This window comes from Peromyscus eremicus, chromosome 8a, assembly GCF_949786415.1.
Source record: "Peromyscus eremicus chromosome 8a, PerEre_H2_v1, whole genome shotgun sequence".
NCBI lineage: Eukaryota > Metazoa > Chordata > Mammalia > Rodentia > Cricetidae > Peromyscus > Peromyscus eremicus.
In genome coordinates this window covers 56843580-56867413 of record NC_081423.1, presented here as the reverse complement: position 1 = coordinate 56867413, position 23834 = coordinate 56843580, and the positions used below count along the sequence as shown (strand labels likewise).

Here is a 23834-nt window from a genome sequence, read left to right as displayed (position 1 = left end):
GTGCTGCTGACTGCGCAAGCGCAGAGGGCGGCCCGTGCATGAAGGCCTCGCGAGAGTTACGGGGCAGCTGGCGTTTTTCGGCCAGGAAAGTCAAAAGCACAGGTCTTGGCGTTCTCGCTCGCTCGTGAGGTACGCAGCCGGCACAGGCGTGGCGCTGCCTCTTTGGCTGTTCTGTCCACAGAGAGAAACATGTTGTGGTTATGGATGAGGCAGAGGGAGAGTCCCCAGCACAGCCGTGCTCTGCCCCAGCTGTGTCAGATAATCATGGCCTCTCTTTCCTTACGCCTTGCCCGTTTCCCAGACGCTAGATATTTTCTAAGATGCTGCTGGCATCCTGGACCGTGCCTAGAAGAGAATGACTCCCAAGGCATCAAAACAAAGTGTGTCTTGCCTAATCTGATGCCATGGATCAGGCAAGGAATTTAGCCTTCAGGAGGCCGGTGGGAAGCTGAGACCGGATTTGAACTGACCCCCTCCAAAGCAAAGAACAGTTGTTGAGGAGAGCAAAAGAGCACGTGGACCACAGAGGGACTCTACAAAGGAAGCTGGTGGTATGACAACCTGAGCTCCGAGCTCCGAGCTCCGAGCCTCCTGCCTGGAAAAACTGGGAGTTCTTGGCTGTGACTTTGGCAAACTTATCCTTTCTACGTCTACATTGCCTTCCTCAATAAAATAGCAATAACAATATTTACTTAGTTGCCTTAAAATATTACAAGATATTAATCTGTCCTGGGACATAGTAAGTGCTCAATAAAGGTTAAGTCTTGTTTCAAACAGTAGCTGCCATTTTTTGGGTACTTATCCTAGTATAGACCAGGAATTTAGTATAGATGTCTGAGCTCAAAGACCATGTCCTCTTACTGCCCTGTCTTCTGGCCATGTAACATAGGTGAAGGGAAGAGGTGGGAAGGGCACCTATGGAGGGATGGTTATTAGTAAAGTTCTACAACTACAAGGTAATAAAAACATTTGAAAGTCAGTAAATAAGAATGGCAGTAGATAGGAGATTGCTGAATTATAACAGACCTTGGATGGCAGGGTAAGGAATAAACTTTGAGCATTTTTAATTTGGGAAAAGACTTCAATAAAATGTCTGAAAAAGTCCAGCGGTGGTGGCATAGGCCTTTAATCCCAGCACTCACACGGCAGAGGCAGGCAGATCTTTGTAAGTTTGAGGCCAGCCTGGTCTATATAGTGAATTCCAGGACAGCCAGGGCTACACAGAGAAACCCTGTCTCAAAAATTTTTTTAAAAAAATGGAAAAAAGAAAAGTATCCATCATGATTCCAGATAAAAGACTTAAAAACTAGAGTATAATAAGCTTCAAGGAAATGGATTTTGACTTGATACATGCTTACATAAACACAAGTACAATGTGTATTCAAAATAATAGATTTCTCATTCTTAAAAGGAACAAGAGATCAGGTATGGCTCAGTGGTGGAGTGGTTGCCTAGAATGTAGGAAACCCTGGATTGGATCCTCAGCACCAAAAAAAAAAAAAAATCATAACTTTAACTCTAGTGAGAGCTAAATCATCTAAGGGAGTCTCAGTTGGGGGATTGCTCAGATCAGTTTGGCCTGTGTCCATGTCTTCAAAAGATGATAGTTGATATTTGATATTGATACTTGATGTGGGAGGTCCCACCCACTGTGAGTAGTACCAGCTCTTCCTAGGTGATTGGATCTGGGTGACATAAGAAAGCTAGTTGAAGCCAGGAGGTGGTGAGGCAGAGGCAGGCAGATCTCTGAGTTCAAGGCCAGCCTGCTCTACAGAGTGAGTTCCAGGACATCAAGGACTGTTACATAGAGAAACTCTGTCTTGGGGTGGGGTCGGGGGGTGGAGAGAGAGAAAGAAAAAAGAAAGCTGAACAGAGGCAGAGAGTGAGTCAGCAGGACTTCTTCCAGGGCTTCTGCTTCAAGTTCCTGCTTAAGTTCCTGTCCTGACTTCCCATAAGGATGGATTGTGACCCGGAAGTCACTTTCTTCCCCTAATTGCTTTTGGCCAGAGTGAGTATTCCATCAGAGCAACAGAAAGCAAACCAGAACATCTTCTGACATGGTTTCAGAACAGTCTCAGCTAAAATTTCCCTCCTACGAAATTTCTGGCATTACTCTAATTGGCTAGCCATGCTATGAAGTCAAACTTTGCTGTCCCTTTGACTTATTTAAACTACATAATTTCATTAAGAAATTAGTAATCTCGCCAGGTGGTGGTGGTGCCTTTAATCCCAGCACTTGGGAGGCAGAGCCAGGTGAATCTCTGTGAGTTGGAGGCCAGCCTGGTCTACAGAACAAGATCCAGGACAGGCACCAAAACTACACAGAGAAACCCTGTCTCGAAAAAAAGAAAAAGAAATTAGTAATCTCATCATTCAGGAGTCTGAGGCAGGAGGCTCATAAATTCAAGGCCAGTCTGAGCTACATGAGGAGTTTGAAGCCAGCCTAGACTATGTGACAAGACTTGTCCAAAAAATAAAAAAATCATAGTGCTGGAAGTAACATTTTTTTAATTAATAGATGATGACAACTAGTAATGATTTCACTCAATATACTATCAGTTCTCTGAGCTCTCAAAAAATAACTAATAAAAAGTAGGTTTTTACCAGGTGCTTTGGGAAGCAGAGTTTAGTGCTTTGGGAAACCGGGAGTTAAAACCCTCTTGGAAGTTAACTTGGTGTAAGAGAGTGGAAGCTTCTGTTGCTCCAGTTCTAAGCAAATGCTTTCGTTTTCTAATAAGGCTTTCTGCAGGAGACAAACCGTATGCAATAAACAAGGTAAGTATAAGAATTGCTGCCGTTCATTAATTGCCCAGGAAGTTACTCGTTTGGACTCAACAGAAACTTTAGGAATGTGAAAGTACTTCAAAACGCTGACCTGTTAAAATGCCATAAAACAAGCCTCAAAGTTCGAGTCACTGGTGCCTGCCATGAGTAAGCTACTGAAGCGGCATTTCCAGAGAGACTAGGGCAAAGGGCAGAACAAACCACGGGTCAGCAGGAAAGAAACAGCCCTGCAGAGTGGGAACGACTCACCGCAGTTCAAGCCACAGGGGCGAGAGAATGTCCTCTCTGTACACTGGCCAGTTTTCATCATCAGGTGTTTAGTGTATGCTGAGGCAGAGCGAAAACCAGTGGCTACAGGGACTTTGCCTTAGATTACAGCAGTCATTTTGATGTGTAAGCAGATTGACTTGGCTTTATAACAGCATTATCATCTCTTAAAAGAAGAACTGAGGCATTGGCTTATTAAATACTATGGAGCATTTGGTATTTCTCCGTATTTTGTATTTCATCGTGTGTTTTGTTTGTGGGTTTTGGGATTCTACACTGTATTGGCTGTCTATGTGAACTCTGAAAGAGCAAAATTAGAAGTTCAGAGGAGTCCAAAAATAACAGAGGCACCCTGTTGTCTGTGGCAAACACTGGCCTTAATGAGAAACATGGCTCCCAGGCCTGGCTTTCTTTTATGGAAGTGTGGAAACTTAATCGGGTGCTTAGTGTTTCTTTTCTTTATCCTTGCAATGAGGATGTCAGCCCAACCCGTTACATTTTATAAAGTGGATTTCTGAATAGATTAAGCAAATGTCTGTGGGGAAACATTATAAATTAACATACCTACCCTGTGTGGTAATGATTACTTTATTGTGTCCAGACAACCTAGTATTGCTAATATATAATATTTCCTGTACTTTATTTAACATTCTTGGCTTTCTGAGTGATTGAGCACTCAGGGTTATTTCTCCAAAGCTATATAATCATCTTATAATAATCTGGATAAGTTCCCCTACTAAGACCTCCTATAGAACAACACATTCTAGAAGACAGTCTTCAATGCTAGTAAATGAGACTGCGTCTGTATAACTCAAATGATGTAGTTAAAATATATGTGTGATATATGCATATATGTTATTTTTGTATATATTATGTTGCAAGATATTTTCAGGCATTAAAAAGACTTGAAAATTACTAACAGTTGCTTTTTGTTTGGTATTTAGACAAAATTAAAAAAAACAGAATTAGCAAAAAGCTCTTGAGAAAGAAGTTAAAGATGTTTCAAAATCACTTTTCAAAAATAATTTTTATTTTATTCATTATTTGTGTGTGTATGACAGAGAGAGAGAGAGAGAGAGAGAGAGAGAGAGAGAGAGAGAGAGAGAAGAGAGAGAGAGAGAAGACACCCATGTGTGGTCAGAGGACAGCTCTTAGGAGCTGGTTCTCTCCCTAGGACAGAACTCAGCGAGATTTCGCCTGCTCCACTCTTCTACCCAGTGTGCTATGTCACCGACCCCATCACTAACTGGGTTTTTGTGTCTCTGATTGCAGAAAGGCATGCTGGGAGAAAGCATGCTGTTCGAGAGGAGGTCTGAGCACCTGTCCTTGACTGTTTATAAAGAGAGACTCCAGTGTTTTCAGATCATGAAAAGTTCCTTACTCCAGAAATGTTTTTAAATGTCAGTGGAAACACAAACACTGAATAAGCCACATTATTGTGTTTGGGAGGATTGGGATTTATGTGGTATTATTATTATTATAAATAATCATCCTGAACAGAAAGCAGAATTTTTGTAGCAGGAGATGCTAACACAGTTGTGCTTAGATCTGCTGACCATCTGAGGGAGTTGGAAGTTAACAGCTGCATCTCTAGTTGATCTTTGCATATTTTAATCCAAACATGGTAAAGGGAGGGGCTACAGAAGGGAGTGTCCATAGAGTAAACAGACTCAGAAGTTGTCACAGAAACAATTGTTAAATACTCGAGAGAACTCTGTACTTTGCACCTCTCACTTAGATCTACACTTGGAAACTTTTCTGAGGAGTTAAGCGTCCTTTGACCTCCTCTCTTGTGAATTGCAGAAATCAGACCAGACTACTTGGTAAAATGACCTCTTGTGTTGCTGAAGAACCTATTAAAAAGATTGCTATCTTTGGAGGGACTCACGGAAATGAGCTGACAGGAGTGTTTCTAGTTACTCACTGGCTAAAGAATGGTGCTGAAATTCAGAGAGAAGGGCTGGAAGTGAAACCATTCATTACCAACCCAAGAGCAGTGGAGAAGTGCACCAGATACATTGACTGTGACCTGAATCGGGTTTTTAACCTTGAAAACCTTAGGTAAGACTGTGTTCTGTACTCTGTGAGAGCATGTATGTGTGAAAAGCGGTGGTCACTGGGAGAGAGAACATGTGAATACTTCCAGTCAGTGGTCAGATCCATACGTAGAGCGTCCTTACCAGGTGAGATCACTTTCACTTTTCATCATGCTGCATTGTGAATTATGCAACTGCCCAAAACTGGGCATTCACGTGCTCTGCTGTAAACTTTTTACAGCTCCAGGCTTTGCTGATTATTCTTTTATTTGCTGTATGTCATACAGTATATAACAACAAGTAGGAAAGATCTTTGTATTTGAAAGACACAAATATAATAATCCTCTGCATTAAATATGTGTTTGGGTAAGCTTAGATAATGTGTGAAAATAAAAATCTAAATTATTCTCAAAAAATAAAAATAAATTAATGCTTGGTCATTATACTCATAATGTGTACTGTTTTGTGGGAAAATCACCACTGTGCTTTCTTATAGGATGTATTTATGATAAAGTTCTAGCTGAGAAAATTATGACATTTTGATTGATGTTTGTTGAGTGAAAGAGTGAGCAAGTATCCACTGCCTGAGCGCATGAGGGCAGTCCGTGGCCCAAGGGACAAATGTGTGCCTCTCTAGTGGTAGGTTATCATTCTTGAGGTAAATGAGGGCTGAAGACACTTCCTTTGACCTTTCTTTATTTGGGTTACAGCTGATTTAGATAGTTCCATGTAGCATGTGTGGTCACCATACTCAAGGTTGGTAATTACCAGTTGTTTTTGCCCTTGTCTATATCATAATATTTGCGATTGTATATGCCTCTAAATGTTTTTCTTAGCATCATTTTTTTTATTTAATCTAAAAATATTGTTAAGCATCTGCCAGGTGTTGTGGATGTACAAAGCTGTGTACACAGTGGTTTTTGCCTTCAGGTGGTTGGTAGACTGTTAGCTAAGGTGTAAGGCACCCAGAGGAGCACCTAACAGATTTATGTGCTTGCTTTCTTGTTTTAATGTGCTTGGTTATATGAAGCCATGTTCATGCAAGTATATGAACTCCTTTTATTTTTTATTTTGAGACGAACCAGATTGGCCCTGAGCTTACTCTGTAGCCTAGGTAAGCCTGAACTTTTGACCCTCTTTCCTCACACTGCCAAGTAGTTGGGATTACAGGCCTGTGCCAGCAGGACTGGCCATGTACTTGTTTGCTGATAAATGCTAGGTTGAATTCCTGGGTCCAGTCTTACCACAGAACAGAAGAAATGTAAATAAAACAAAATTTGCCTTTACAAAATATTTGTTTTCCAAGGAAATTACACAGCAGTGTTACTTTGTGCATCAAATAATTTTATTAGCATAATCTAAATTTCAGAAACACTTTTATATTCACATTTGAGGTTATATCAGGACAATTAGTGTTTATTCACCTAAAATAGCTATTAACTATCTCATATATTACAAGTAAGATTTGTTGAAGAATGAATCTTTTAACCTGTGTATTAACTTTCCAGGTAGCTCTGAAATGAACTGGGGCAAGTTTTCTTACTAGGAATAGCCAATATTAACCTCTCAGTGACTGTGGCACTTTAAATTGGGTTCACATTCTGTTTCTTAGTCTTAACAGTCTTCAGAGGCTAGACAGCTCTGTCTCACGGTGGTTGTGAAAATCATGAGATAAATGAACCAATGAACCTCTCCTATGTGCTGTCTTCTAAGTTGCTGCCTTTTCCACATTCCTCATTTCAACGGTGGCACCATCACCCACAAGTCCCTTACAGAGGCGACATTAGAGCCATCTCTGCTCTCCAGCCCCCTTGTCTGGTGTGGTAAGTCCTCCCACATACTCTTTACAAGAACTCCACAGAGCAACCAGGCCTTGCATTCACAGGTCTGTAATCTCCGCTACCCGGGGAAGCCTGGGCAACTTATCAAGATCCTGCCTTAAAATAGATTATTCAAAAAGTGGACTGAGGTTGCATCTCAGATGGGAGAATACTTGCCTAGCTTGGATAAGGCCCTGGGTTCTCCCTAATGCTGTAAAAATAAAAAATATAAAGACACTCCACAAAGCAAGCCTTCCTCTGTGGACAGATAGTATAGCCTCTTACAGGATCTGCATGCATCCAGATTAACCCAGGCTTGTACCCATGCTTTTGTCATATGAGGTCCGCAAGCCTGGCCCTAGTGTAGAAATCTTCTGCCTTTCCCCTGCTGGAAGTTCTCTTTAAATCTCCTGTCTAGAATAGATCTAAGCAACCTGCTGTGATAACACAGTCATTATAGTAGTGTGGCTGCTAGTGCCACCCAAGGTCTGCCCCTGTCTATTCTTGCAGACTGGTCCCATGGGACTCTTCTAATGGTAACTGAACTCCGGGCATGAGAATTCAGAGTGTCCACTGTCTTTCAAAACTTAAAGCCTTGACTCTGAGCATCGGAGTGGGTAATGGTGCCATTTACACAAATGGAAATAAATAGGTTCTGGAATGACCTCATGAGAGAATATGAATTAATCATGAGTTAACTTTGTAAATGCCTGTGGGATGTGCGTGTGCGTGCGTGCGTGCGTGCGTGTGTGTGTGTGTGTGTGTGTGTGTGTGTGATATCACATTAGGAACTGTATTTGATTTGCAAATAGAAACACATGAATAGTAATCTAAACTTAAGAGTTTCTTATTCATAAACATGTCCAAATGTGGGTGGCCCAGGTGAAGCAGCTCCTTAATGTCACCAATGCCTTTGGCTTGTCTATCTTCCCATTGTACTTTTCCTCACATGCACTTTTTTCTTCCTTATGGTTTTTGCTCCATCATCACAAAAGGCCTGATACACCTTCCTGGTTGCAGATGTGATTTCCAAGCAGGAAAGACTCTGATACAAATTATTTAAAAACAGCCAGGTAATAGAAATATATGGAATTATGTAAGAAATATATGTTTGAGAAGCTTCATAGAGAAGTAAAAGTTTAAACCATTATCATGTATAGAACACCCTCCTAGTTCCATTCCACAGCCAAACTGAGAGGCTGGATGAAGTACAGCGACACAGGCTGGAGAGGAGGAGAAGAAACAAGTGAAATAAAAAAAAAAACAATAAATAAAGTAATAAAAACCTTTGTGAATTCTTGCATCTATAAAATTGTAAATTTTGTTCAGACAGCCACAGGCCTGTAATTCTAGCTACTTGGGAGGCTGAGGCAGGAGGCAACCCCCATCCTTGGCTACAGAATAAATTCAAAGCTAGCCTGAGAAAATGAGCAAGACTGTCTCAAAATTAAAAAGAACAAGGAGGAGGTTCTGGGACTGGAGTTCAGTGACAGAGCTCTTGCCTAGCTAGATGAGGTCTAAAATTCAATCTTCAGCACTGTAAAAAAAAAAAATGGTGTAACAATTGCAAGTGGTAAGGAGAGAGTGGAGAGAGACCCATCTAAGAATAGAGTGATCGCTTATCCACCTTTGTTCCAGAAAAATACATGTAAGTATGTCTGTGTAAGTTTTGTACTTTGAGAGGGTTTGTAGATTGTCATCTGTAAACCATGTCCCTAAATCATTCCCAGTCTTCAATTTAAAATACCCAATAAAGACATAAGCACCTGAGTTTGACTACTTCTTTGCACTAGAACCACAGTGGTGGGCGTAATGGTCTTGCCCTGTAATAAATAAGCAGTGCACCTTAACTCCAAGGAAGTGCTTATCAAATTAAATGATATATTTTTTTTCAAGGTTGAAGTCACATGGTAAATTCTATTTGTGAAGCCCTACCTAAGACCAACCTCATAAGGAAACCTAACATTTTTATAAGCACACCAACGCAGCACTGGATATGTGGAATCAGCTGGGGGAAAGGAGCACTTTTTCATTTGTAGAGGTTTCAGATATGATTTCATGTCCTGCATGGATTTTTAATATGTAAGGTTTACAGCTGGTTCTTTGTGTACTGTTCCTATTGTGTATTTATGTTACGTATCGTAGTGTATAATGTTACATAGATGACATTAATCTTTTTCTTTCTGCTAAAACAGCAAGGAGATGTCTGAGGATTTGCCATATGAAGTGAGAAGGGCTCAAGAAATATATCACTTGTTTGGTCCAAAAAATAGTGACAATTCCTACGATGTTGTTTTTGACCTTCACAACACTACTTCTAACATGGGTTGCACTCTTATTCTTGAAGATTCCAGGAACGACTTTTTAATCCAGATGTTTCACTATATTAAGGTAATTTCGATGTTATTAATGGGCGTTAGCTTGGGATTCTTTCTTTTGAAGTCCCTGAAAGATGTCAGGAAGGCGGGGCAAAGAGAAGTGGATTGTATTCCACAGTCAAACAGGAGGATTGGTGAAGTGCTATACAAAGGTACAGGGGCAGTGGTGACAGAGAAGAGAAAGTGAAGTAAAACAATAAACACAATGAGCAAAATAATAAAACATCTGTGAATAATTAAATTTACAAAGTTATCAATTTTATTCAGATGGCCACCAAACGTGGTATTTGGTAAGACCAAATAAAATTAGTACCAAAATTTTAAACGGTGCAGTTTAATGAAGTTTAAATGAAGCATCTCAATTACACAGCTTCAGGAAACTCAAGAAATCAATGTTGACTGAAGTCTAAGGATAAAGAGACTTGGCTTCCTAGCATCTTGCCCTTGGCCCCATCCAGTATCTATGCACTGAAACACTTGCACTCTTCAGGGCATGTTTCATGAGTCCATCAAGACTTCAACCCAGGCAGCTGGGTGCATCCTTGCACTCAGTGGAGATGCAGATGAATGCTGAGCATGATGACTTATACTCAGCTACAAAATGAGGCTCAGAAATCTGCAGAATGAAAAATCCCACCATCCAATGTCTACAACTAGAGAAAAATTTGCTAGAATAACAGCAATATCACAAATACTGAATTATGTGTTTATTTCTATGTAATAAATATTCTTCCTTCCTGAGAGCTGAGGTGACTTAATAGAAAGACTTTGACATGGGTATCCAGGAGAACCTGAGTTCAAATCCTGACTTTCTTATTCATTGACCTTAGATAAGACACTCGTCTCCCAAAATTTTGCTTCCCTTATTTTCTAAAATGAGCATAGTAACACTTAACCCCATGTAAATGCTAAAAGTCTTCAATGAGATAGGATAGTTAAAGCATTTAGCTTAAGATGTAGCCTGTAGCCCCTTCCCATGGCTGGCAGCATGGAGGCCACAACATGCCTGGAGTTACTATAAAAGGTAATAACCAGCAGGAATTTGTCAGAGCTCTGGCAGCCTTCCTCAAGAAGTCCGTGAAGCTGAGAGTCCCTAGAAGGAGGAACACAGTCAAACTGGCCAAAAAAAAATCGTTTGCCCCCTTTGAGAAGAACTGGTTCTACACATGAGCTGCTGCCACAGCATGGCACCTGTACCTTCACAGTGGCCAAGATCTATGAAGGACAGCAGAGAAATGGTGTCAGGCCCAGACACTTCAGCAGAGCTTCCAAAAGTGTGGCCCACTGGTTCCTCCAAACACTAAAGGGGTTGAAAATGGTGGAAAGGGACCAAGATGGGGGCCCAGATCTCAGGGACAGAGAGATCTGGATAGGATCGTTGGACAGGTGGCTGCTGCCAACAAGAAGCATTAGAAGAAAGAATGCTGGGTTAATAAATTGCCTCATTCATTTTATACCCTATAGTCAAGGTTAGATATATCTTTTCTCTTCAGTTTTAACAGTATCTACTAGTACTTCTGGGGTCAAGATGGGGGTGGGGTGAGAGAGACCATAATGTAGCCATCTTTTTTGCTCATTGAAGAGAAAGTTGAATGCTTTAGTTACCATATGTGGAACCACATGGCTAATAATTAGGTATGAAAACCTAGAGGCTAGTCCAGATGTGGTGGCACAAACTTTTAATCCCAGAATTCAAGAGGCAGAGGCAGGAGAATCTCTGTGAGTATGAGATAAGCTCAGTCTACATAGTAAGTTCCTGGCCAGCCACGGCTACATAGGGAAACTCTGTCTCAAATTGAGACCTGGCTCAAATTCTCATCGAAATAAGCAGAAGTTGTGGGGGGAGTTACTCAATATCTGTAGAGATCTGGACCATAGGAAGTTATGCAATTTAAGGCCAATACTCGGCTAAACAGTAAGTGTAAACAAAGCTGTAAGCAGAATGTGTTCAGAAGGAATATTTATTACCTATTTTTGGTTTGCATCCTGGAGTATTGTTTTATGTACATTTTGCCCAGAAAGCTAATATAGTTTGATTTTATGTGTAATTCATTTGTATGTTTTCAAAGCTAAAACACTGGGTTTTAAAGAATGTTTCATAAGGCTGCCTGGCTAATTTTAATTATGATGTAAGGCATATTGAAGGGACTATTGACTGTGACAGTCAAGAGAACCAAAGATACTTTGCATACTAAGACAGATGTTTTCAATTCTGTTCAGACTTCCTTGGCTCCAGTACCCTGCTATGTTTACCTTATCGAGCATCCTTCCCTCAAATATGCAACCACTCGTTCCATTGCCAAGTACCCTGTTGGTAAGTCAGACTTCCTACTGGCACAGGTAAAGAAAATATGGCCTAACTGAAACATAAAGAACATAATCTGATACCTCACCTATCACTAATCTTATACTGATCAGGTGAGCTGATTAACTATAGGTGACATCATACCTAATTTCCTGAGTTTCTCTGAGCATATATCTGGATTTATTCGTATTATTTTATTTGCTGTAACATTCAGACTTTCAGATTAGTCTGACATTCTCCACATTCCCAAAACTCAAGTGGAATAGAACCTTCTCTGACTCCACCAAATTGTATTGCAAAGATGTGTATATTCCGTAGGTATTTGTGTGTCTTTTGGAGATCAGTACTGTGCTAGGTCCTGAGGATGCAGCAGTAAACAAGACACAGGCTTGCCTCAAGGAGCTCAGAGTCTAATGAGAAGATGGGACTGTAATCAGATAATTACTCCATAGTGGTAAACTGCTGTGGTAGGGGTAACTCTATTCTGTTTTCTGGGAGACCTATTAGTATAATTAATTATCTACAAACTACACTGTAAATAAAACTGTTACTACAACTTGAATCTATTTTGTTAGATCTCAGATGTTTTAAACAAGAGTAATTTGAGAGACTTGAAAAATTATAGAAGCAAATTTTTTTTAAAAAAAAATAGCTCTGATTATTTAAATAGTTGGGGGTGTTGCATGGTTAAAGTAATTTATCATTATTATTATTATTATTATTATTATTATTATTATTATTAAAGAACTGTATCCATATATGTGAACATAATATAGGCTAAATATCCAATATCATTACACAGTTGAAATAAACCAAATCTTTGGCCAGAGGTTATAACTCAGTGATAGAGTCCTTGACTAGTATTCTAATACTTCAAAATAGACTGACAGACAGACAGGCAGAAAGACCAACAAAAATAAAAGCAAACCAGAGCCTAAATGATACAGGATGAGGCTTGAGTGTAGCTAGTAGAAAAGTGCTTGTATGGCATGCATGAGGACTTTCATTCAACCTCCAGCTCTGCAATAATAATAACACAGGATTGACAGCACGGTTCTATCCGACACTGAATGAAAGGATGAGACTTCTGCAGTCTGACAGATCATCTTGGTCTATGGTATTTATGGTTGGTACTTTTTTCCTAGTTAGAACAAATGTCTACTGATATGTGGATCCCTTGCAAATAGAGCTAAATTTTAAAACATTTTAACCTGAGGAAATACAAGTACATTATAAATTATAAATGCTAGTGTGTTCTCCTTCTGATTTCAAAACTTTCTTTGGAGTTTATTTATTAAATAATGAATAAAAACACTGAAAATCTATAGGAAAAAAAACCTTTTGGTTCAACATTTTATAGTCGCAAAGACTGTCCATGCAAACTTACTTTAGCTGCTACTAACAGTATAAGGACCATTCCAGTGCCAAGTTACTTCAAGCCTAAAAGGATCATTCCAGGAAAACTTAATCCCAAAAGGTGGGTTGTAGTTTGCTATAGCCAACCTCATGATCAAACCCAAGCATGCATTCACACTCCCCACCCTCAACACTGGTGAGTAACTAGACACAGTCTTCTTAGATCCTAGGCATAATCTCATTTCAAACTCAGCACTTTTTATGACATTGTTTTTTCCTTTCCATCCTGATGTGTCATGGTCATATCCTATGGATTTGAAAATTCTGCACTGATAAGAGATCTTGTCTCAAAGTTAATTTTTGGTTTGAAAAATATTCTCAACTTGGGAAAACAAATTTCAACAACTGATTCTTCTGCATGAATTGTCCACCCCTACCACTATATAGCCCTTGCTGTCCACGTAGATCTACTATGCCACATCTTCCATCTCCCCCACAACATCATGAGGGACTACAATCTTGAATGTGTCTTTATTGTAGTCACAAGATATCCACTGTAGTTCTAAACATCATATAACAACAGTTCACTAAATAAAGAGGCTCTCAGGTATCCCCTACACATCCTTTACTTTGGGCCTTCAGTCACTAGAGTTCTGGGATTGCTATAAGTGACTTAAGCTACTCAACACTTACCCTTGAGCTGAAAACAAAGTGCTTTAACCTTGAACTATGGATACTCAACCAAAATTCTGATTCTGTTAGAATGAAGAAAGATAACTTTGAGGAGGACAAATAGCCTCTCCTACAATACACAGACATATCCAGAAGCATATTTTTGCAGAGTTGTATAAATTATTTATGCATAGACAAATAAATACCTTACCAAGACCTATGATACCTCACATGTAAAGAAAGGTCTATTTGTACATATAAGAAAATTAAACACAATGAAAATTTTACATGAAAATTATAAAATATAGTAAGTTTTAATAGACTACGAAATAGTACAAATGGGTGAAAATAAGATGAGACAGGCACAGTTTTAATGGGGATAGAAGAAATGAATATAATTTTATAGAAAATTAAAAAATCACACCATCTAATCAGTATGATACAGTTAGATGTTGTTATAATAAAGGCAAGAATGTTTCTCGAAAACTACATGAACTAAACCCAAAGCTTAGTTAGATAGATTTCTGACTACACAGACATATTCTTCCTGCTAAGGTGACTATGAAGTCTATGACAGTTTATCTTTGTGGTCACCTATTACTTGTCAGCCTCACTTGGTCTACATCTTTTACTAAGCAGTAAGTTTTTAATGTTTTGGCAATACTTAAGGACACGTAAAAGAAAAAGGTAACCCTGAGTTCCTGCTTCAGCACAGCTCTGTGGGTTTCCATGTTCTATATTTACTCTGGCTTTATCTCTATTATATTTCCATGTTCTATATTTACTCTGTCTATATCTCTAATATATATAAAATATTATATATTTTCCATGATATTAAGCAGTCATAACACTGGGATTCTAGATCTTTATATTTTAAATGTTTGATCTTTCAATGTATTCCACTACTGACGTAAAAGTGATTGTGTCTCCATCTCTACGTAGGTATAGAAGTTGGTCCTCAGCCTCAGGGTGTTCTGAGAGCTGATATTTTGGACCAAATGAGAAGAATGGTTAAACATGCTCTTGATTTTATACATCATTTCAATAAAGGTGAGTGGTGGGTGGCAGCTATTTCCTTCTGTTTACATATGTGGCTTAACCGTGAGGGGGTGTCTCTATGTAAAACTTAACCACTAAACAGTGAAATGTGAAGAGGATCTAGGTCATATTTGTCACATTTATGATCTTAGCTCTCTCACTCTCTCATGTGTGTCTGTCTGTCTGTCTCTGTCTCTGTGTGTATTTTGCTTCCCCCCACCCAATGTCTCACTATATAGGCTGGCCTTGAACTCTCAGTCTTCCAAGGGTTGCCATTACAGATGTGTGCTGTAGTCAGTTCCTAGATGCTTTGTGAAGACTGTCTTTTCAATTCAACAGTTCCTCAGGGGATGACCAATAGAAACATTCCAGAAAAGCAGCTGTCAAAATAAAGCTCCCAAATCAAGTCATGTTCTTTTTCACATCAATTTCCATTTTAAACAGCAAAGACAGATGAGGCCCACCCTACTTCGAGGATCTAGAAGACTAATGGATACCGGGGAGGGAGAGACGTTTTCTTCAATGGGGTAGCCACTAGTAAGTTGTCCATGCTCCTGTAAGCAACCCTAAGGAAACTCACTGGGTTAGAAATAGAAAGGGCTGGTTAAGGACACAGGGGTTAAGAGAGAGTAACGGAGGGTCAATACGATCAAAATATATCACATACACATTTGAAAATAAAAACGGATCATTGTGTATGGCTAGTATATGCTGGCTAAGAACAGAAAAGACTAGAAAGTTCACAAGTCCAATAAACATAAGATGTTCAGGATCATGAGTAGTCAAAGAAGTACAAATTCAAGTGACAAAATGTCTTCACTCACTAAATTAAGAATATATTCAAATCTGATGATATTTCTGATATTAAGTTTTGGCAAGGCATAGGAAAAGAAAATATTCTCATTGCTTTCTGGTGAATATGTAAATTGGTAAAGACCCTTTAGGGTATAATTTTATACTATTTACTTCTTTTTTATTTTTGTTTATCTATTGTTTGTATGGGAGAGAGAGTGTGGCCTATGTCTATGGTATGTGAGCACATGTGTGTGAGTGTGTGTGCTGGGCCATGTGAGGACTTGGAGTGTCCTGTTCTACTCTCTGCCTCACTCTCTAGGACAGAATATCTCCCTGACCCTGGAGCTAAGCTGGCAGCCACAAACTGGGCAATCTTTCTGATTCCTTCCTTTCAGTGTTTTGGGTTATAGGCACACATGGTCACACTTGGGTGCTTTTTACCTGGGTGCTAGTGTCCATGCTCTTACTGAGCCATCTCTTCATCCTCAGTAGATCCTTCTTAAAATGCACAAACCACATGACCCAGCAACTCTGTGTCTCAAAGAAGCACAACTGCATGCACATCCAGTGTGTTACGTAAGGGCTGGCTACTGAAGCTTTGTCTCCAACAAAAAAAAAAAAAAAAAAAAAAATGGAAATGACCCAAATGTTCAATGTCTGTGAAGAATTAAATAAACTAAAATCGGACAAGTCTCCAAAAGTGTTAATTTTTAAAAATCAAGCTGTTGATTTTTTGAAAAGCAAGATAGCTCAGTGAGTCCCATCACTTGATCTGCAAGCATGAGGACCTGAGCTTGAATATTTAGCACCCGCATAAAAAGCCAGATGCAGCGGACCATTCCTGCAACCCCAGCACCGTGGGGCAAAGACCAGTGAATCCTGAATTCTCACTGACCAGCCAGCCTAGCGCAAATACCAAGCTTCCTGTTCTGTGAGAGAACCTGTCTCAAAGTCAAAGCAATAAGGTGGAACATGACAAAGGACAACACTCAACACCCTGCTATGACTTTCACATGCATGCACATGGGTGCACACAACCACACACTCACATGCAACACACACACACACACACACACACACACACACACACACATTGCAAACCAAAGCATAAAATAAACAAATTGACTTTGAGATAATAATAGTAAGCTAAGTGTGATGATGCATGTCTGTAATCTAAGTTCTGGGGAAACTGAAGAAGGAGATAAATGAGTTCAAGGTTCAAGACCAACCTGGGCTACACAATGAAACCCTGTCTTTACAATAATTAATTTATTATCACTTGCCCGAAAGAGGGTTTTGTGTGTGTGTGTGTGTGTGTGTGTGTGTGTGTGTGTGTGTGTGTGCATAAGTATAGGAAAAGCTCTAGAAAAAGGCACACTAAGCTGTAACAGTGACTACTGAGAAGAGGACTAAGCGAGGCTAACATTTAGTTATATTCAGCAAGAATGATGTGTTTATGTATTATGTCTATAATTAACAAATGGATGGTGACTGGTGGAGAGGTGAGTGAGTGGATCTTCTGTACATCTGCTCACTTATTCAATAAATCTAAAAATATTCTAAGAAGTACAACAACTATATGACAGTTTACTTTAAAATTTAAGAAAATTTTAAAAGTCCCAGAGACATCCTGTGTAAATAATAATTCCAGTAGGCTGCGTGGAGGAATTTGTAGTTCTGGTGATGTAACTAATGTGCAGCTCAGGGCCTGTGGTAGGTATTGTCCCTTAGCCTCACAGGAACATCTCCTGTACTTGGGAGTCCTTTGACCTTCAGAAGGTCATAGAACTGAAAATCAGTTCTTACCGCCCTTGTCCGAGGACCGATCTACGCGGTCTGGTGTAACTGGTGTTGGGAGGATCAGAACAGACATACAACAGGCCCTCACATACCAAGTGTGGAACGAACCACAGTGTATTAAGAAATGATGCAACCAGGTAAAAGGCACAAACCTGATCAAGCTGCAGCCTATCAAATGTCAGACATGAGAGTGGGGCTATCCCAGACCATCCAGCAGCCAGAGGACCTGCCAGCTCACCTTGCATGTGTCAGCAAGACAATCAGAAATCAATCAAAGCCCGTCTAAACCAGAGGAGCTGCCCACCAACCCACAGAATCACAGCTCAGTGCTTTAAGCTGCTAAGTTCTGGGCTAGCATGTTATACAGCAAAAGCCAGCTAGAAGTGACGACACATCTCCCCTGTCCAATTCCACTCCAAGGAAAGGAAGGCTTCCCTCTAGGCTTCAGTCACAGCACACTCTAGGCCCTCTGTTGGACACAGGTTCCGATGTTTGCTCAGAGCTTGTGACCTGTTTCTGTGAACTACTCATGCTAATATTTCTTGGCACTGGGTTGTTCAATTTTGCACCATCTTGGGGGGGGGGGCCCACACTCCACTGTTGGTGCCGCGGACTGGGTCTCAGTAGGAACACCAGACCGAGGGAGAACGGGGTGAAGGTACTCAGGATAAGTGAGATTCGGCGAATGACAGACAGACACAGACACCAGAGTATGCTGTGAAACTGCTGCAATTTTACTCAGATCAAGCAGTGTTTTTATACATTCATTTGAGGAAACATGGCAATCGGCCAGTGGGGCTATAGACATAGAATTAACAATGTGGTCACACAATTTTCTCAGAATGACTAACAGATCTCATGTGTACAGGTGTTATTTTTCTCTTTTGTGGTTCCTCATCCAGATAGAGAACATTACGGCCCTAGCTGAAGTTTTCCTTCTACATAATTATTACACCTTTGTTTTGTATCAAAGTTAAACCCTTCCCACCATCGTTCTAACCATGGTTTCATTTGTGTGAAAATATTTAACCTTTGCCTGCAGGTGAGAAGGCACCAGGGGGGTTGGGACCTAGCTATTCTTTCCATGAACTGTAACTTATGCCATTCTGTTTTCATACTATTATGATTCACCCATTAGTTCCCATGTTTATCATAAGCTCCCGTAAAGGGCAATGGCTCCAAATAATTATTATATCTAGGATTAAAGTTAGGGGGTTGCCACCACCGGCCCTTGATGAGAAACTCTATTTGTCCCTGGATAATTCTTGTAGCAATGGCTAATTTCTGTAACTGTTTCCTTGTAGCTGCTGTTGGCTGTGCGTGTGGATTGTTTATGCGTTCCTGGACTTTTACTTTTATTCTCTCTTTGTTAGAATCTTCGTCCCTCTGAGTCATAAGTTCTTTTTGCTCTAAATCATTCATAAATTCCCCCAAACTTCTAGGACCCTCTTTAACTGTTTGCCTAAAAGCTTGAATTATAGGTGGGGGTATTGAGGTCACTTTTGAGGAATCATTATTCTCTTTATGGGGCACATCAGGAACATTGAGAGTTAACTTCCTGAAATCAATACACAAGGAAACAGCAATAGTCACAGCTGCAAAGAGAAAAAGGCAGAGTGCCAGCCAGCCTCTGCAAGCAGTTTTGCGTGGTTCCGTGTAGCCTGGCATCATGATTCGGGAAGATTGATAAGGGGTCGCCGGGGGCATAGACCTGAGGGCCACGAGCCCCCCTTTCCCACGTAACCACCTCATCCAAGGCATTTGTCATGCGGGCGACACCGTCGTGGGCGTGGCATGTTGGACAGACTCCCTGTATCCCAAGAGCTCCCTTGTCAGATGTGCAATGTCTTTGGTTAAGGCAAACACCCATTATGCTGAAGCCACTGGCTTGCTGGATGTCTTTGTGAAGACACGTGGTCACGCAATGTCAGAAGGACTCTGCCATAAGCTCATGCAAACTTTCATTTGACAGGTAAGGAACACAAGCCTGCAGAAGGCCAGCATGTTGCTCAAGAACACACAGCCAGGAAAACCAGGAGAAGAGAGCTCAGAGGCTCTCTTGGTCATGGTCCTAGCAAACACTGAAATGTGTACCTTCTGTTCCTACCTGTCTCACGCATTTGTGGGGAGTGTACTGACATGAATAACTCCAGAGCGTGTTTGGCTTCTTGGCGTCTACGAGCCTCCGTAACGGACTGTTCGCCTGGCAGCACTCTTGACTTTCTGTTGTTCTTCCTCCTTCCCTAAAGTGTCAGCTCCCCTTTTTCTAGGACATTTCTTTCTGGCTGTGATCAACACACCCCATTTCTTACCGTAGGAAAAGAATTCCCTCCCTGTGCTATTGAGGTCTATAAAATAATGGAGAAAGTTGATTACCCAAGGAATGACAGCGGAGAAGTGGCCGCCGTTATCCATCCCAATCTGCAGGTAACATTTGTTTCTTTGAAATGCTGAAAATTATAGTATTCTACTTTGGGGTATAATTTTACCATTCATGTAGCATTTTGTACACATTAGCTAATTTATTAGTATTTAAAGTATCACATCGGTCATTTTTCCATCACTATAATGAAATAACCAACACACACACACACAAAATCTAATAAAGAGAAAAAAGTGTTATTCTGCTCACCATTCTGGAGGCTCCAGAGTGGCTGCAGTACATTGGGGCTGTGACAGGAGCACATGGTAAAGCAAACTATGCAGGCAAGGATGTGAAGTGTTTGCAGGACAGGACCACGGCTCCTCCAGAATCCTCAGTGACCTAAGGGCTTCTCTCAAGGAACCGCTTCCTAAAGATCCACATCTCTTCCTGATGGGACTACTCTAGGGACCAAGCCTTTAATGCCTGGACCACTGGGAGACGCCACCCATCCCAAACTATAGCAGGGAGGGACCCAGACCTTCTCTGGGTATTTGCCATGTATGTGTGCTGGCTCTAGGGGTACATCTGTGAGTGTGGCCTATAGTCACATGTGATTGATAGTCTGGAGATGATAACCAGATACTATAACTTCATACTAAGGAGAGAGAGGTATCCAAACAAGACTTCTAGAATAGAAAATGCCTATCCATGTGAAAATGGTGAGGAAAATTATATACATTTTATTTATGTTTAATTTTGTTTTGTTATTTTTTGAGACAAAGTTTCCCATTGTTGTTCAGGCTGGCTCAAAGTTGTGATTCTCCTATCTCGGCCTCCCAAAGTTTAGATTACCCTAGTGTGCCACCACACCTCAATCTAGCTTTTAATTTCTGAGCCCTTATATTCTTACATTAGAATAGACATTGAGCACAACATTGTGGTACATGCTGAAAATTCCAACAACACTTGGGAAGCTGAGGCAGCAAGATTACAGATTTAAGGCCACCCTGGGCTACAGTAGGAAACCTTTTCTCCAAAAGAGAGGAGATGGGAGGGGAGGATGAAGGGGTGTCATAAAAGGAAAGGAAACATCAGAAATGTCCTATGGAGACACAGCTAGGAGTGGCAGATCTCCAACCAGTGTTCTCTGTAGCTGGCCACACAGCTGACACCTCCCTCAACTTGTTCTTTCTAGGGACATTCCTGACATGGTCCCATGACTCTCCTCAGAATCCCAGTATCACACCTTGCCTGGTTTAATCAATAATGACAGAGTGAAGGAGCTCCCGGGGGCGGGGCGGGGGGGGTGTTAGGATGCTGAAGTCTAGAGAGGTCAAAGGAAAAGGAAAGATCCCAAACAGCTACAAAACCCACTCCAGGGAAGACCTAGGAGCCCAGAGGTGAAAGAGACCAGGAAGGCTTTTCAGCCACGAAGACACACTACCTAAATAGCTTTCTCTGTTTAAAAAAAAAATAGATTCTTTTATCATATAATACATCCCGACCACAATTTCCCCTCCGTTCATTTCTCCCAAACCCCACACACACACACACACACACACACCACCCCTCTCCCCCAGAAGTTTCCCTTCAGAAAAGAGAGCTTTCTGAAAACTAACAGTGCCAAGAATCTCAGCTAATCTGACGTTATTGGCTTGAGTATCTGTGGTTGAAAACCACTGATCCAATTCAAATCCCTACTTAATGATTCTAATAGCCATCAGGCAACCTCATAAAGCATCCTGCCCACAGATTCAGACCAGTAGAGCACATCCTGCCTGTTAGCTTCGTGGAAGCTGAGTGGAAACCAGAAGGAGCCATGAGCAATGGTCTTAAAAGACCGTGTGTGGTAGAGAGGGAGAAAACAAGCTCAGGAAAGATGGCTGGCAGTGCCACAGCAGCCTCTAAGACAGGGCTGTTCAAGTGTATTCTCCTCAGTGATGTCCTTCAAAGATACAGAAGTCGTCCTGGGGAGGCTGAGAAGGCAGGATGAGGACAGTAACCAATGGGATTAGTGCTGGGTCCCAAAAATCAGAAAAGATCGCTAGAAATGTTAGACCACAAGGCATGGCTCGAGCCAGGTCTGGTGGCACAAGCCTGTAATCCCAGCTACTTGGAGAGGCTAAGGCAGGAGGAGGACAAGTTAAAGGCCTTCCTTGGCCACAGAGTGAGTTCAAGGCCAGCCTGAGCAAATTAATAAGACCCTGTCTCAAAGTAAAAGATAGAAAGGCTTGGAATATAGCCCAGTGGTAGAGCTAACATGTGCAGTACTCTAAGTCAATCCTCAATACTACACACACACACACACACACACACACACACACACACACACACACACACGTGCGTGCTCAGTTTTCTGTAAGAGAGATTGGTAGGGTGTTATCTCAGTAAATATGTTTGAATATCTACTAAGCCTGTTCTCCCTGAGATGGAAGATTCTAGTTTTGTGTTTCTGAGATGAAGCCAGCTCCTCTCACTGGTCCAAGAGTATGTTATCCTCTCAAGTGATTCTGAAGTACAGCTAGGGCTTAGAAAACGTACTGTGGGCAGCTCTACCCAATTTCAGTCAATTTACTCACATGAAGATTTTTATTCAGTGGGTCTCAGCTGGGGGTGAAGTTCTACTTTTCTAACAGACTCCCAGATGCCGATGATGCTGGGAAAGGTTAGGAATGCAGAGGCCCAGGCTCCGTCCTGGCCTAGGGAATCAGCCACCTCCCCAGGTGCTTGGCAAGCACAGCAAAGCTGGAGATGTTCTAGGACTCCTGTGGTCTGAAGCATTAGTGTTAGAAGGCTCACATACATCTCAGTGCATCCCTCTTGTGTCTCTTTTTAGTAGAATGTCTTTTTTATAGACAATGTTAGTCTATTAAAAACAGGAGAAAAAGCTAAATGTGATTTATGTATTTTGATGTCTCCTGAGAGGATCAAGACTGGAAACCATTACACCCTGGAGATCCCATGTTTGTGACTCTTGATGGAAAGATTATTACGCTGGGTGGTGACTGTACCGTGTACCCGGTGTTTGTGAATGAAGCTGCGTATTATGAAAAAAAAGAAGCATTCGCAAAGACAACTAAACTAACACTCAGCGCAAAAAGCATCCGCTCCACTTTGCACTAAAAGTCACCGCAAGCTCACAGTTCTAGGGAGTCTTGCAAACCTCGAGAACTCTGTGAGCGCTCCAAGAGCAGAGCTGTGCCTTATTCTCATTCTTTTCCTCAGCACTTGCCCCCATGCCTCATGTAGTAAGCATCCAGGCCAGTTTCTGAAAGGAAAGAATAAATTAATAAACGTCTTTCAAATATATTTTGAATGAGCTACTTATAGCTCATTCAGGCCAGTGTGTTTCTGGTTTCTGTGTTACATTACATTCTAGTAACAACATAGTTAACAACCTTCACATTCAAAACATAACATTGAAATCGATGCTACATGCAACTCAGCATGTAGCGAGACCGTGAGAATAGACTGAATGTGTGCTTTTAAATAATGCATAAGCGCTACTAAAAACTAATAGTACAAACTTGGTATTTTTAAGTTTTGACATCTGAATTAGTGACAGTGTATTAAATGTCCATTCTGTAAACTCTAGCAATGACTGATGTCTGTAGGCAATTTCACATCTTTCTGCAGATGAGATGTGAAAGGAAGTGAAAGCTGGGTGTAAAGGTGATGCATGAATACATCGAGAAACACTCCCCTCAAGGACCTAATCGTTGTCTTTGATGTGAAAAGTTTGAAAAAGATACACGTTTGCAGCTGCAGCTGTCATTCTGAAAGAACACAGTCACCCAGATTCATAATCAGCAGGGTATACATGTCTGGTCTTTGGTCTCCAGAAGCCACCACCAGGGATGGTGAAGGTGGGTAACAGAAGACAGTGGGCACTTATGGAAATGTGGCCCAATCTTGTGACTCTGGATCACAAATACATGTTTTCAAGAAGTTCCTCCATGTCTCAAGTGACAAAAATCCCTTCCCTCTCATGAGCCTCTTTATTTTTTTTTTCCAGAGCTGAGGATCGAACCCAGGGCCTTGCGCTTGCTAGGCAAGTGCTCTACCACTGAGCTAAATCCCCAACCCCAAGCCTCTTTAAAAGATCCCTGCCGAGCTGCCTTCCTCCCTTTGCTCCCTACGTGACCCTCGCCTCCCTTCATTCCTCTCTGAAGCCAAAGCAATCATGTAAGAAGCATTTTTATCCCATGATTTGGAACC

The 23834-nt window shown here is 41.1% G+C and overlaps 1 protein-coding gene and 1 pseudogene across 1 annotated transcript; both read left to right on the top strand.

The window, feature by feature from the left end:
- Positions 1-27: 27 nt before the first annotated feature.
- Aspa (aspartoacylase) lies at positions 28-22925 on the top strand. The gene is made up of 7 exons (XM_059271165.1): positions 28-129; positions 4855-5112; positions 9103-9298; positions 11506-11599; positions 14561-14668; positions 19569-19678; positions 22542-22925. The coding sequence occupies exons 2-7, from the start codon at positions 4880-4882 to the stop codon at positions 22737-22739; spliced, it is 939 nt and encodes a 312-aa protein (XP_059127148.1). The 5' UTR covers positions 28-129; positions 4855-4879; the 3' UTR covers positions 22740-22925.
- On the top strand, positions 10288-10698 carry LOC131917379 (small ribosomal subunit protein eS19-like; annotated as a pseudogene).
- Positions 22926-23834: the final 909 nt, after the last annotated feature.

Bases quoted from the DNA above. Each gene is read 5' to 3' on its own strand.
- Aspa (XM_059271165.1), top strand. From the start codon at position 4,880: ATGACCTCTTGTGTTGCTGAAGAACCTATTAAAAAGATTGCTATCTTT. The intron at 5,113-9,102 runs GTAAGACTGTGT...CTGCTAAAACAG, and splicing joins TTTAACCTTGAAAACCTTAG to CAAGGAGATGTCTGAGGATT. The intron at 14,669-19,568 runs GTGAGTGGTGGG...TTCTTACCGTAG, and splicing joins TATACATCATTTCAATAAAG to GAAAAGAATTCCCTCCCTGT.